Source organism: Leopardus geoffroyi, chromosome C2 (genome assembly GCF_018350155.1).
Source record: "Leopardus geoffroyi isolate Oge1 chromosome C2, O.geoffroyi_Oge1_pat1.0, whole genome shotgun sequence".
NCBI lineage: Eukaryota > Metazoa > Chordata > Mammalia > Carnivora > Felidae > Leopardus > Leopardus geoffroyi.
The window spans coordinates 122,123,171-122,138,267 of record NC_059333.1 but is presented as its reverse complement, the minus strand read 5'-3'; the positions used below and the strand labels follow the sequence as shown (position 1 = coordinate 122,138,267).

The following is a 15,097-nucleotide window of genomic DNA, read 5'->3' as shown; positions in this document are numbered from 1 at the left end:
ATGATAGTTATGTGTGCCTGGGAGCAATGTGTTTTCTCTACAAATGCTGTTATAATTTGCCCAGAAATGAACAAATCCAGCAATTAATTCCAGGGTGTGTGAATGCTTTATGTATAAAATAAATTTAAAGATAGAAACTTCCTGCAAAAGTATAAAATTATCTGGAATTTCTATGGTGCTACTCCATGTAGATCAGTACCCAAAGGAAATTTATTATACCCTTCATTTCCTTAAATGTTATCCTCTTTGCGTCTGTGTGTCTCCTTCAGGGTGCTGATTTTCCTCATTGTTTGGTGATCTTTTTGGTGATTTCCTCATCTTTATGTTTTTACAGTCTGTTCATCTGCTTGAGTGTTCAGTAGCCTCCTGCCAATGATTGTGAGGGAAGTACAGGATAAGCTGCCAAGGGGCAAGGCTGCTGGTGCTTGTCTCCTGGTGTGGATGCTCTCCTTCCCTCTGAGGGTCAGCGACTACCTGTGACATAGTACTGTGGTTGCAGCCCCAGTAGGCATCATTACTGCTAGAGCCTGGAACATGCACCCCTGTTGACTGCTGCTTAGTACAGTCTGAGGGAGGGGGAGCTCTCCCAGATGCAGCTTACCTATTAATCATCTCCATGTATGTCTGAGTGTGTGTGTGTGTCCGTCCATCCTTGTGTCTCCAGTCCCCAGCTGTCTGTGTCCCTTGACTCTGGCTTGAAGCTCTCTTCTAACTACTACTTTTGCAGATGTCTTTTCCTTCATCTGGTTCGGGCTGTGGCTTCCTTCAGTTTACTCTTCCCTCCCCCCCCCTCCCCCCCGCTGCCATAAATTTGATCTTGTCTGCTTCCAGGAACCTGCTGATATTCTTTTCTTATTTTCTCTTGTACTTATGATTTGTATTTGTTGAATTTAAATGTTTTCTGAGAAAAGTTTTCCTTAACTACCCAATTTAAAGTCACTTCCCAATTGCTTTCTAGTATATCACCTCAGGTTATTTTCATTGTAACATTTATCTCGACCTAATATTTGTCTTTTACCAGTCTTTCTAGACCTAAGCGCAGACTTCATTAGGGGTCTTAGATATTCTGTTTACTACTGTATCCAAAGTGGTTAGAACAGTGTCTGTCTGGTATGTAGTAGGCATTAAATGTATGATAGTTGAATTAAGTAACTTTATCTTTTTAAAAAAATGTTACATCACATCTGCTTGAATTACACAAATTTTAGATTTTACACCAGCAACCAGGCTTAACAAATATTTTAGGTTAACCTCTCTGCAAATATTTTAGGTTAACCTTTATTAACCAAATAACTGTCTTTGATTAGAAAGCTGTACATTAATCCATGGACCAGTACAAAGTGTGAAGGTCTTAACCTCCAGCACTTAAATACATATGTCATTAAACTCTGTGAGAATAAAAGCAAAGCTTTGATTTTACTAAGAACAACATTACAGAATGGCCAGGAAAAATCATAACTATATTTGCTTATAGTTTCTATAAATATATGAGATAGTGTCTATTCTGGTAAATTATAAGTCGAAAATACATCATATCATCATGATATGTTATAATGGAGCTCCTTTAGCAAACTCAGATTTCCAAATTCTTAAATTAGGTGAAGGATTCACTCTTCCAAATAAAAACTTTACTCTTGTTCCCTCTATCTCTTAGAGTAAATTTGGTAGTTCTAGTCATCTGACCAGCCAGTATATGATAGTAATGAACAATTTTTCAATTTCAATCATAGTTTTCAGGGTCAACCCCTTAAATATTACACTATTAAAACAGAAAAATCTACTTAGGAACAGTCTGAGTCACTCCGTATGTGAGAACTCCCTGAAAGAAAATTCCATGTCTGGGCAAGTTTTGAGCAGGCCTCTACTGCTAAGTATAATATTTTTTCAACCCCCATATAATTGTTTCAAAAGATAGTAACATTTCAATTTTCTACATTGAGATCAAATTTCTTCCCACATTTTTCCGTAAAAATTTTTAAAACTTTATATTGAAAAAAGTAAAGAGGAAGTCACTTTATAGAAAACAAGCAAAATTCATCAACAAAGAATATTTAAATATGTATCATTCAGAAATCTTCAGATTATATTCCTGCTATGACAAGGATGAGCTTAAACTTCACAGATTTAACCTCTCACATAATTCTGATGGAAATTATTTTAATCTTGTTCTACTTTTATTAATAATTTAGGCAAAGATGCAATTTATACAATTCCAGTGAAAAACATTCTTGCTGTAGAGAAACTGGAAGAGAGCTCTTTCAACAAGAAAAATGTAAGTTACATAAATATTATTTTTAAAGTTTTAAATGTATTGGTTGAAAATTTTTAAGAGATTGTTTTTATTTTTGCCATTAATCATTAGTATTTTATAATTGCTGGCTAGAACTGTGTCTTAAAATTGTCCATTATTGCTCCTGAAACTAATGGAACATCATGTGTCCATTGTATTCAAATAAAAAACATTTTTTAAAGTTTATCTTTTAGAGAGAGTACAAGCGAGTGAGGGGCCAAAAGAGAGGAAGAGAGAGGATCCCAAGCAGACTCTGCACTGAAAGTGCAGAGCCTGATGCAGGGCTTGAACTCACGAACTCTGAGATCACTACCTAAGCCAAAATCAAGAGTTGGACACAACCGACTGAGCCACCCAGGCGCCCCAAATAAAAAATATTTTTAAATAAATAAATTGTCCATTATTGTTGATGCCTTTCATAGTCTGTCTAGCCTATTAAAGGTACTTTCTCAGTACGTGCCTAATCTGACCTCTCAACTTGACATTCAAGTCTTTTTTTTTTTTTTGACATTCAAGTCTTTAATAATATAGTCCCAACCAATCTGTGCAATCTTATCTCCTGCGACCACTCAGTATATACTGTGTACTCAAACCAGTCAGGATGATTTCCTGTTTCTCTGTATTTCCCCATTGCTTTGTCCTTACTCATGCTTTTTCCTCCATCTGCATTTCCCTCCCTTTATTAGTGTTTATATGATAGAGTTCATTCTTTGGACATGTGTGGCTTCTAAAAATTATATTCTGTGGTACTACTTAGTACCACGTGACTCATATTGTCCTTGGAACTAACTTACTTGAAAAGTAACAATTCATGGGGTGTCTGGGTGGCTCAGTCAGTTAAGTGTCTGCCTTCTGCTCGGGTCATGATCTCGTGGCTCGTGAGTTCGACCCCTCATTGGGCTCTATGCTGAGAGCTCAGAGCCTAGAGCCTGCTTCAGATTCTGTGTCTGTCTGTCTGTCTCTCTCTCTTTCTCTCTCTGTCTCTCTCTGCCCCTCCCCTGCTCACACTGTCTCTCTCAAAAATAAATGAATGTTAAAAAAAAAATTATAAATAAAAAAAAGAAAATAACAATTCATAAGCTACCTGAATAGCAGTTATCTAGCCAAGCAAACTATATTTCTTTTACATAACTTTTTCTGTTTGACTGTGTTGGTTTTTAGACTCTGTTACTAACTTTTTATCTTAATTGCTTATGAAGATGTTCCAAGTAATACATATGGAGAAACCGCTCTATGTCCAGGCAAATAATTGTGTAGAAGCTAATGAATGGATAGACGTACTCTGCAGGGTCAGCCGATGCAATCAGAACAGGCTCAGTTTTTATCATCCCTCTGCGTATCTCAATGGAAACTGGCTCTGCTGTCTGGAGACCAGTGAAAACGCTCCGGGCTGCAAGCCATGTACTGCGTAAGTTTCTTTCTCATTAAAAAAAGCAATGTTTCAAGTGTGGTATATGGACAGAAAGGAAAATTCTGCCATAAAGTAGAAGGAAGTACTGATACATGCTGCAACATGGATGGACCTTGAAAACATGCTAAGTGAAAGAAGCCAGACACAGAGGCCATATACTATATGATGGCATTTGTATAGTGTATCCAGAGTAGGTAAATTTATAGACACAGAAAATAATTCAGTGGTTGTGACAGGCTAGAAGGAGGGAGATTTGGGGAGTGCTCATGGATACACTTCTTGGGGTGGTGAAAATTTTCTCCAGTGTTTGGCCCAGGTCAAAAAATTGGGGTCAGGTTGGGCAATTTTAAAATAGATACACAAGTCTGAGCAAGGAAGGACTTAGCATTTTCTTTCTGATTGCATGGAACAGCCATCGTAGGTAGCTGTGTCGACTTAAGAAGTAATATATTGCTTTTGTGATGAAGCATAGGTGTTATGAAAATGATTTCTCTTTAGATTGGATTTGGATTAGAGTTGCATAATGACCAAAGCTCTCATGGCCCCATTTTATTAGATTATCAGATGAGACTAGATTGCTGAGGTTCCTTCTGCGAAGTTCTGTGGTTCTGTTTTCTAGTCTCAAGCCACCAAAAGTTTTCGGCATGTTAACAAAGTGAAATTTTTCAATGTCTTTAATTTCATTTTTTACCATAGAGGTGTCCCTGCAGACATCCAAATAGATATTGATGAAGACAGAGAAACAGAAAGGATTTATTCCCTTTTTACCCTCAGTTTACTTAAGCTGCAGAAAATGGAAGGTAAATGTACAATTAAAATATTTTTATATAACCCATGATCCTTCATTACCAGTTACTGATATAATTGCTTTGGCATTGTCTTAAAATTGAAAATACCCCTAGCTTTACCAAAATATTACTTATATGAACATTGATAAACTCTCAAGTGGGCGTTTTTCATAGATACTCGTGAAAGTACTGTTTTTGCATATATGTGTTGTTCGTAATTAATAAAATGAAAGTATCTGGGTTATCTGTGCATTTCCAGTGGGAAATCTTCCCAGCTTGAAAAACTTGAAAAGTTCTTATGTATTCTAAAAATTACATTTGTGGAATTTAGTTTTCTGATCAGAGATTTTACTGCTCCTTGTAGAGGCTTGTGGAACTATAGCAGTCTATCAAGGACCACAGAAAGAGCCTGATGATTATTCTAACTTTGTAATTGAGGATTCTGTAACAACCTTTAAGACAATTCAGCAAATAAAAAGCATCATAGAGAAGCTAGATGAACCTCATGAAAAGTATAGGAAGAAAAGATCAACTAGTGCAAAATACGGGAGCAAGTAAGTATTTTTAAGATACTCTAAACACATTTTTAAACATTGTTTGACCGTAAGAGACTCTTAAAAACTGAGACTAAACTGAGGGTTGATGGGGGTGGGGCAGAGGGGAAAGTGGGGGATGGGCACTGAGGAGGGCGCCTGTTGGGATGAGCACTGGGTGTTGTAGGGAAACCAATTTGACAATAAATTTCATATTAAAAAAATAAATAAACATTGTCTGAGATTCCAACTACTACTAGGTATGTACAACTGATGTGCAGGCCTCCCACCTACCTTCATCTTTCAGGACCCAGCTCAGAACCTTTCTCTTGTGTGTTAAGTTCCCCTGTCCACTCACACAGTGATCTTTGTCTTTGTAGTTCTGGTATTGTTTCTTTATGTTGGTGCTGTACTTTATCACCACTTTTAATGTTAAAATTAATTATTCCATTAAATTGAATACTTAGTAGTTTTTGTTTTGTTTTTACTATTCCTCTTCCTTCTTAATATCTCTGACAGTGCCTTATACATACTAAGTACTAAAAAAAAAAAAACAGCTGTGAAAATGCTAGAAGTATTTTATAGTTGATTCTTTGGACTCATCTCAGATGTAGGTGGATATTACCATGGATAACAACAGCAACAACTAACATTTTATTAGAAGCTTAGTCCACTGCTGAGCGCTGTATATTATGTATACAGAGTTTTATATTTTATATCCTATCACTTAGATTGTTTTTAGTATCCCCGTTGATGTGGCTTAACCAAAAGGACATGTTTCTACCTCACAAATAAAGTCCTGACTTCCATGGCTGGTTAGTTCAGCAACTCAGCACTGTCATCAAGGGCTATCCAGCCACCAACCCATCCTCAGCAGGATGGTTTCCGTCCTCCTCAAGCTTGTCCTCTTACGGTCACAGATGAGCTGCAGTAGTTCACTATTTTTATATAATATCCAGAGGCAGAAAGACCTGTTTCCTTCTCACAAAGAAGAAAGAACCTTATCTAAAGTTACCCCCCGCCGCTTTCCCTGGGACACAGGTCTGCACAGTACCAGCACTTAGAATCAGAGTCATGTTCACACAGAGGTGAAGAGGAGAGGATGGTTCTTAGACCAGCAAATGAGTATTTGCCACACTGTGCACTCTCCCACTCATCCTCGCATCAGCCATGGTTATATTCCCATTTCATAGCTAGAGACACTGAGGCTCAGGGAAGTTAAGTGCTTTGCCCAGGGTCATACAGCTGATTAGTGAGGGAGCTTTGAATCCTTGTGCCACCATTTGAAGTATTCTTTAAAAATTACGTGATTATTGGGGCACCTGGCTGGCTTAGTCAGTTAAGCATCTGATGATTTCAGCTCAGGTCATAATCTCACAGTTTATGAGATCAAGGCCCGCATTGGGCTCCATGCTTAAAGTGCAGGGCCTGCTTGGGATTCATTCATTCGCATTCACGCGCGCGCTCTCTCTCTCTCTCTCTCTCTCTCTCCCCCTCTCTCCCTCTCCCTCTCCCTCTCCCTCTCTCCCTCCCTCCCTCTCCCTCCCTCTCTCTCTCCCTTTCTCCCTCTATCTCTCCCTCCCTCTCTCTCTCCCTTTCTCCCTCTATCTCTCCCTCTCTCCCTCTCTCTCCCTCTCTCTCCCTCTCTCTCCCTCTCTCTCCCTCTCTCTCCCTCCCTTCTTCGCTCCCTCCCTCTGCCTCTCCCCTGCATACATTCTTTCTTTCTCAAAATATTTTTTTTTAAATAATGTGATTATTAATTACATCTTTGATTTATGAACAATAAAAACAGTTTGACAGATGTAAATGATTTTGTTCTCCCTGGATAGAAGGCTCAGTACGTTAGAAAGGTTATCATAACCATCCACATCCTTTTTTTGTTTGTTTGTTTTTTTAAGTAGGCTCCATGCCCCCAATGATGAGGGGCTTGAACTCACAACCCTGAGATCAAGACCTGAACCAAGATCAGTAGTCAGACGCTTAACTGAATCCTGTTTTTTCTATGTTAGTGTAATTGGCTCTCTTCCAACAGTGCTAAAACAAGTTTTCTTGGAGTCCCTGGAAATTTCCATCTGAGGTCCTAGCCAATGCTTGACCACCCTTCTTAAATAGTACCTATCCCCTCCCACACACACACTGTACCTTTTCCCAGCTTTATTTTTCTCTATTAAAAAATGCCAGTCTCTCTTGTACTAAATATCTTCCTTGTTTGTTTTACTTTCCCTATGCCAGAAAGTAAGCTGTGTGAGAGCAGGGTTTTGTCTATTTTGTTCACTACTGTATCCATAGCTTCTAGAATAGTGCCTTACATTTAAAAGGTGATCAGTAAATACTTGTTGAATTAATGAAATAAGCCTTGATGTGAGAGATTATCAGGGGAAAATTATAAATACTTAATGGATACTATGAGATAATTTGTCACTTTTTAAAGTGTTATATTTTCTGACTTTTGAAAAATGGTTTTCTTTTATTTTTTAGGGAAAATCCAATTGTAGGAAAAACATCTTAGAGTGTGACCAATTGATTCAGAAGAACTGGAAAATACTGTTTTTGTTGGAGTTTTTCAATTCATCATGTATTTTGTTCTTAGTATTTAAGAATGAACATTGGCTTCAGTGTCACCTGCATTCACGTTGTATTTAATATTTAATAATTGAAAGTAACTGGGAATCCTGATATTGATGCATTACTAGAGAATTTGAAATTCAAGATTCCCTTCATATCTTATGTGTCAAAAGCCATGCGTCTGCAACTTGTTTTTAATAGAAAGAATCTTCCTAAAGAAGCTTTGTAACAAAAGAACTCCTCCATAGCCAGAAACCATCTCTTCTTGTAACACTCCCATGTTCTGTGGACTTTCACTACCATTAGTGCCTGCTCTATACTGCCAATGTTGTGTTTTACTAGAGAATCCCAATCCATGACAATTCAGAGCTTTCCATTTAGTTCATCTAGACCCTCCCTCTTCAAAAAAGAAAAAAAAAAAGAGATTTTTCCTTTTGTCTGTTAGTCATTACAGATTACATTAGGGACTTTAGAAAACTGCCAGAGCATCCTTGAAGGTTGGTGGATCCTTTTGCCTATTTAAAGATGTAAACAGAACCCAGACAGGAGGAATCAGAGAACATATACTGTTTTGTGCATCTTGCTTACATTTGGGATGAGTGATGGCAGATGAAATACAATGAGATCACTAAATTTTTGTTGTTGTTTTAAATATCAGGTACTCATTTTCTTGATTTGAGAGTTCGAGTTAATATGACTTGTAAGGACGTCTCTTCTGAAAAAGAAGAGACAGGAAACAGTGAAAGATGGTGGTAGGAAAATCCCTTGACTTCACCCGTTACTCCGCATTATTATCATAAGGGCCACCACCAGGACACCCTCCTCCTAGTGTGAGGTTGGGAGCTAATTCGAGAACAGTCACTCGGCGCACTTTAATAATCTGGGCTGCCCCAGATTATACTTTAGATACTCTGTGGTATCTAATCTTTATGATCAGTTGAATGATCAGTGTTTAAGTCTAGAAATAGTGCTTTCCTGAAAATGTTTATATTTCATTGCTGTTTTCTTATTGCCTGCTAGCCAAAAGGAGTGTGGGCAAGCAACTGTTTTAATTCTGTTTTTCCGTAATGATTTACTTTTATCCTAAAAACCATAATTGTATATAAGCATTCGAAGCAAGTTGCTTCCTTGAAGTTAAGAAGGATGCAAATTGCTTCATCAGTATTAAAAACCATGGTACTCTTATTCTGTCTTTTTAAATTTAAATCATTTTCTAAATGTGGTACCTTGAACCTTGGAGTATTTACATATTTCTGTTTAAAACTGTGACTTATCAATGTAAGTCTAGCTAGTAGTGCTTTTTTTGTTTTCCTGAGCATAAGCTAAACTTCAGGATATACTTTGCCAGTTACGTTATTGGTGAGTAGTTGTTTTTAAATTATATTATTACTAGGGAATTTTTTTAAAGACCATTGGCACACAATCAAAGTCGTTCCATAAATGATTATAACTGACCAATGTATTTCTCTAAATGACTTGTTAAAATCATTTGGTTTTATTTAAGAATCAGTCCTAGTCTCCATTATGGTAGGTTTATTCCTGGCCCATTTTAAAGACAAATTTGAAAGATTCCTTTAAATTTTATGAGCTTGTATATTCCATAAATTACACTGATTTATCAATGTGAAAGAATTTAACCATTTAATAAATTTCTCATTGTTGAATTTCATTCAGATTGAAATGTCCTTTTAAGAGTCTCTGAGATGTCTACCTGAAAAGGACATGTGAGCATTGCCAATTACCACTTGTTACTCTCCAGTGGCTGTTTTAGCCCTCTGCTAGTTCTTCAAGGCAAAAGAAATATTTTTTTAATATTTCTGATATCAAATCCCCTATTATGGTGGTTTTTAAAGATTATGGCATTATCAAAGGGACCAAGGCTGTGTGCGAATACATGACTCTGAATTTGAAGGGAAGAGTTCAGTCATATAGTTATTTTTTTTCACAGGACACTTTCAAACACCCTGTTTGACTGGAATTAACTGGTTTGGCACAGCCTAAAAAGAAGTAATGTGAAATTAAATTAATTTTCTTTAAAAGTCTTCTGAAATAAAAGACCATGTCAGTAGGATCTTAGGATAACCTAGGTACTTGCTTCCAAGGGCCTCATCCCTCTGTTGTTACTTAGGAATACTTTGGTTTCTGCTATGTGATGTGCTTTCTCTGCCTTTTTCCACACTTGAAAACTACATGGCAGCTCACTTCACCCTAAAAACCTGAAAACGCCTAGAAGGACAGAAAAGGATGATTTGGAAAAACCCTTGCCATAAATGCCAGTTCTGGTTCTTAGTTTAGCCATTTTCATCAGTTGCGATTTTGGCGATCTGTTGTTACTGTTTGTTCTGGGTTTTTTTTAGTTTGGTTTTTTAATAGTCATTTAATAAGATGATGGCAATAGCAAAGTTTTTTACTCCCAGGAATATTAATGTATCAAGTTGAATGATTTTATTTGCCAAAGAAGTATGTTTAATATCACGGGTAATGGCTAAGTGTCAAAACTAGGTTTTCCCTTATCATAAAAGAAAAGTGATGAATGATGTGGCTTTTGTTTGTTTCTGAAGCCTGATTTCATTCATAGACTCATTAGTGCCAGGTTTTAGAGAACAGACTTTTTTCTTTTTCTTTCTTTCTTTTTGCCTTTTTTTTTTTTTTTTTTTTTAGTAAAAGCACCTTTAATTTGTTCTAACGGTACATCCTGTAATGACAATGCTACAAAGCCTTTTAGGTGTCCTTACAGTATGTGAAAAATACAGGACTCATTCTAGAGTTAAATTACCTGTCATGACTGATATTATTGGCTTCCATTTTTATTAACTTGGAAATTAATATGTTGCTAGTAAATATTGGTTTTTACAGTGTCCAGTTTGAAAATATAAGTTATCAAAACTTAATGTAGTGAATTTGTGTAACCATGTTGTATTGTTGAGAATGTATTTTTATTTAAATTTTATTTTCTTATCAAGAGTATTAATAAAAATTAAAAACTTTTGTAACTGTCGCTTGGAAATAACTCAAATAAATTACAAGAAGCCTGTCTATTCTTTGTGAGACCTCACTTTCTTACTGGTTTCAGAATTCTGCTTGTTTAAAATTATTATACCTTACCTATTAGTAAGGGAATAGTAAATTTGAGAATTCCTCAGGAACAAAAAAGAATAAAGCAATCTGGAAAGAGCTCAGATTCTTTTCTTGCACTTAACTAGGCTGATTTTTGATGCACTATGGTCCTTAATTTGCTTATTCATTCAACAGACTTGTTTTGAGGACCTACAGAGTGGAGGCACCATGCAGGATTCCTTCATTCCCGATAGCCAGGCACGTCTGGTATGCAGGAATATATTCCCCTCCTGTCTAGGTAAGTTGTTTAGAGCTGACTTTTTCAGCCTATGTTAGACTTTAAAAAAAGAAAAAAAAAATTTTTTTTAATGTTTATTTCTGAGGAAAAGACAGCACGAGTGGGGGAGGGGCAGAGAGAGGGAGACACAGAATCCAAAAGAGGCTCCAGGCTCTGAGCCTGGGGCTCAAACTCATGGGCTGTGAGATCATGACCTGAGCCAAAGTCGGACACTTAACCGACTGAGCCACTCAGGTGCCCCTAGACTTTTTAAAGTATCCTGTGTTCTACTTTTCTCAAAAAAGTTGGCATCAGAGCTTTTCTGGTTACTCAGGTCCTACACATTAGCCTGCCCTATAGCTTGACCTTTAGTGCGGTCCGTCTGGATGTTAGGATTTGACCATGTTGTGCCATGCTGAATTCTCTAGAAAATATAAAGTAACAGCACCAAAGACCGGGTTAGTGGGTAGCTTGTGCCCACAATGAGAGCAGCTAGGGTGTTTCCCCATTAGTGCTGCAGCAGCCCTCTTTTCATTTCTAAATGAACCTCTGTAAAATTTAGCCCCTGCGACTCCAGAAGAGTTTGAGGTTAATAAAGAGGAACAAGCAAGGTTCCAAATACCTAGGGATCCTATTTTTATTGAAATACCAGAATCCTGCTCATACTAGCCCATGTATTAGAACTTGTCAGAAACATTAGTGACTTCAAATTATAGTCTGTGATATGAACAAGCTAGTTCTTTGACCAGAGAGGCTGTCCTACTTTTCCCTTTCCAAATTTCAGGATTCCAAAAGAGGAGATACCTGTAAATAGAGGTCAAGTGGGGCCCCTTCATGTGTACACGAAGAATACGAAGGCGTGGCTAGCACTTCTGGGTTCTGATTGCCGATAACACTATTCCCATGTCCATGGCCTTCAGAGAACAACCTTTCTTGCTACACATGACATGCTTCAGAATCAACTAACCACTCTTCAGAGACTTGGTCTTGAGTCCTCATAGGCATACTTACCTGACTTACCTGAGGTTTGATCTTTGGTGGCCAAAAGTCCTGTCATTTTGCCATTTGACTTCTTTGCTTGGTGACCTCATTTGCACCATATTTTAAGCTTATGCCTGTATTTTATGTTAACAGCAGAAATGGTATAACCTGTTTAAGTCCTATCAAGATTTGTTTTCTGCTTTGTATTTCAAATCCGCTTTGTTTTATACCACCTTTGTGCTTTCTTTGTGTTGATCTACTTTCTGACATGGTGTTTAGTCCTTAGGTATATCAAGTTTTTGCTCCTCAAGGAAGAGTTCTTTTGGCTGTAGTGAACAACATTGTTTTCCAAATGTAGCATATTCCTTATCTGAGAACTGAGAAAGCCACACTGCCTGTTAAAGAAGCATCCTTCATTTTAGATGGATTCTCAATGCAGGATGGGTTATCAATGACCCCTAGAGAAGCATAATGGGAATCTCTCAGAGGAGACAGAGGAAAGGGCTCAGGGGAAGGAAGGCACATAGTTTGAAAAGGCATAGTCATTGTTAAAATTTTACACTTGAAAATATAAACACACATGTAGTTTTATAATTCACACTACCAAAAAAGCTCAACATTACTGATCATTACTGATACTGATGGAAAGGTGGGACCGTACTTCTCACTTGGAGGCCCTTTTCAGTATGGAACTTGAGATATTTGTGTTAATGTGGGGCATGGTTTTAAAGTTTGGGAAACACTGGAATGTGGGCTAAATTCCAAATCCTGAGCCTGAGGCTCAGTCCTAAATTCTACATCAAAATATGTGTGAGGAGTGAGGATACTGCCACATCACTGCTTCCTTGGAGCTTATACTCCACGGAGAGAAGGACGACTAATGAAGTTAAAAATATTGGATGGTAGTAAGTATTCCAGAACAAAGCCAGGAAAGGACACAGGGAGTGCCACACATGGGACTGGAAGGTGCAGGCATACCCTTTGAAATTGGGTAGTCAGGGCAGGCTTCACTAGGAAGGAGATATTTCAATGAAGAGGTGAGGAAAGGCAGTCCCAAGGATGTCTGGAAAAATATCCTCACAGGCAGAAGAAATAAAATGCATGGTGTGCTCAAAGACAGCAAGGACGTTAGTGTGGTCAGAGCACAAAGAATGAGGGGAATGGTAGGAGCCAGGTGCTTGAGGGTTTTGAGCCTAGTTGAGAGAGGTCTCAAGGAAGGCACAGGAGGAAGTAGGAGACCCAGTCAGCTGATACGCTGATCCAGTGAGGGATCATGGCAGCTGGGTCCTCGGGGTGATAGCATGGAGTGTATGAGGAATGATTAAAGTCCGGGTATAGTTGAAGCAGAATCCATAGGATTTGTAGCCAGATGGACTATGGGGGAAAGGAGGGAGTCTAATCAACTGGAAGAAAGGAAGGTTTATTTACTGAGATACAGGTTTGTGCTTAAAGCATATGATATCCATGGTAATGATTCCTAGAAAAGATTCATTTAAATCAATAAGTACCAGCATATATCATATCTAGTTTTATACATTTATCATATCTTCCTCAGTAGGCTATAAATGATTCTGAGGGTAAAGAGGGACTTTATCGTAACCCCACAGCCCCTCGCCCTTAGCTGAGGAGACTTAATGCATATTCCATGAATGAATGACACACTGGGACTAACGATGGAGCACCAATGCCTTGGTTGAAAATCAAGACTCAACTGGAAACTACCTTTATGGTCTTGGCCAGACAACCTCTTTAGGTTTTGGTTCCCCTCTACATGTACAATTCCTAAGTTTTAATTTTCAAGAACAAAGTGCCGGGCCCTTGCTATGCACTAAGCACTCTGCTAAACTCAGGAGCCCTAAGATGATGCCTTCAAGTTGCTACATGGTCAAGCTAGAGACAGGACCAGAGTGACCTGAGGATTCTTCTACAAGTTCAGTACACAGACAACCCCCAAGGGCCCTCCCACTGGCCCCTCCCCAACAGTTTCTCTAGATGATTCAATTCCTTCAGATCTTTCCTGACAGAATGTGACTGGCATTTCCCCAAAGCTCCATGACTGAGGAACAATTTAGCAGCAGGGACAGACCCTATAGACTGTATTATAATCGTCTTCCTGTCATCCTTTAATAGAATCCTGATTGTTAATGAAGTCACTGATGTACAAATAAAACACTGATTTACAAGCTTCCTGGTGTAGGAAAAGAGCCCAGCACTCATTCTGCCAAAGTGTTAAATTAATTAAAGAGGCCATTAGATGGAGGTGGCTTTAGATGTCATGGCTGCCTTTGTAATCAAACCAAAATCTAAGCCTATAAATGCCTCAGAGTTACAAAATCAAAACCTAAGGAAAGCAGTCCCAAACAGCCACTAGGCTTTAAGCCGTAACCAGCCAATCATTCCTTTTCCTAACTTCCGCACCTTCTCTGTGTCACTCCCCAGGCTTCTGTAGGAAGAGAGCTCCTAGCTAGTTCCGGTTTGGTGCTGTCTGATTGGAATTGATTTTTGCTCAAATAAACTCTTAAAATGTTTCATATGCTGCAGTTTGTCTTTTAACAATTTTTAGACAAAAAGCGGCCTTAAAAGAGCAAAGCTGGCACTGACTTGTGAAGGTGATTTATTTGGATTCAAACAAGGAGCAGAAGGGACTGACCCTCGCATTTTAATGTCACAGAGGACAACATTTTGGATGATAATCAGCCCTTCTAGTGACTAAAGAAGATGAGGCACAGATTCAGGCATTCCCCCTCCCCCCTCCCCCCAAGCTGGCTTTACTTCTTAGAGCAAGCCCCGCCCCCTGCCACCCACCCCACCCTATTCCACACTTTCTTTTTTTTTTTTTTCCAATATATGAAGTTTATTGTCATATTGGTTTCCATACAACACCCAGTGCTCATCCCAAAAGGTGCCCTCCTCAATACCCATCACCCACCCTCCCCTCCCTCCCACCCCCCATCAACCCTCAGTTTGTTCTCAGTTTTTAACAGTCTCTTATGCTTTGGCTCTCTCCCACTCTAACCTCTTTTTTTTTTTTTTCCTTCCCCTCCCCCATGGTCTTCTGTTAAGTTTCTCAAGATCCACATAAGAGTGAAACCATATGGTATCTGTCTTTCTCTGTATGGCTTATTTCACTTAGGATAACACTCTCAAGTTCCATCCATGTTGCTACAAAGGGCCGTATTTCATTCTTTCTCCTTG

The 15,097-nt window shown here is 38.4% G+C and overlaps 1 protein-coding gene across 4 annotated transcripts in view; it reads left to right on the top strand.

Moving 5' to 3' along the window:
* The window catches only part of RASA2 (RAS p21 protein activator 2), a 123,742-nt gene extending 113,117 nt beyond the window's left edge, over positions 1-10,625 (top strand). For all 4 annotated transcript variants that reach the window (XM_045503455.1, XM_045503453.1, XM_045503454.1 and 1 more), the window contains 5 exons: positions 2,190-2,272; positions 3,490-3,698; positions 4,398-4,501; positions 4,854-5,043; positions 7,501-10,625. In XM_045503455.1, the coding sequence (XP_045359411.1) occupies positions 2,190-2,272; positions 3,490-3,698; positions 4,398-4,501; positions 4,854-5,043; positions 7,501-7,531 (617 nt within the window). In that variant the 3' untranslated portion in view covers positions 7,532-10,625. The remainder of the gene's footprint in view (positions 1-2,189; positions 2,273-3,489; positions 3,699-4,397; positions 4,502-4,853; positions 5,044-7,500) is intronic.
* Positions 10,626-15,097: the final 4,472 nt, after the last annotated feature.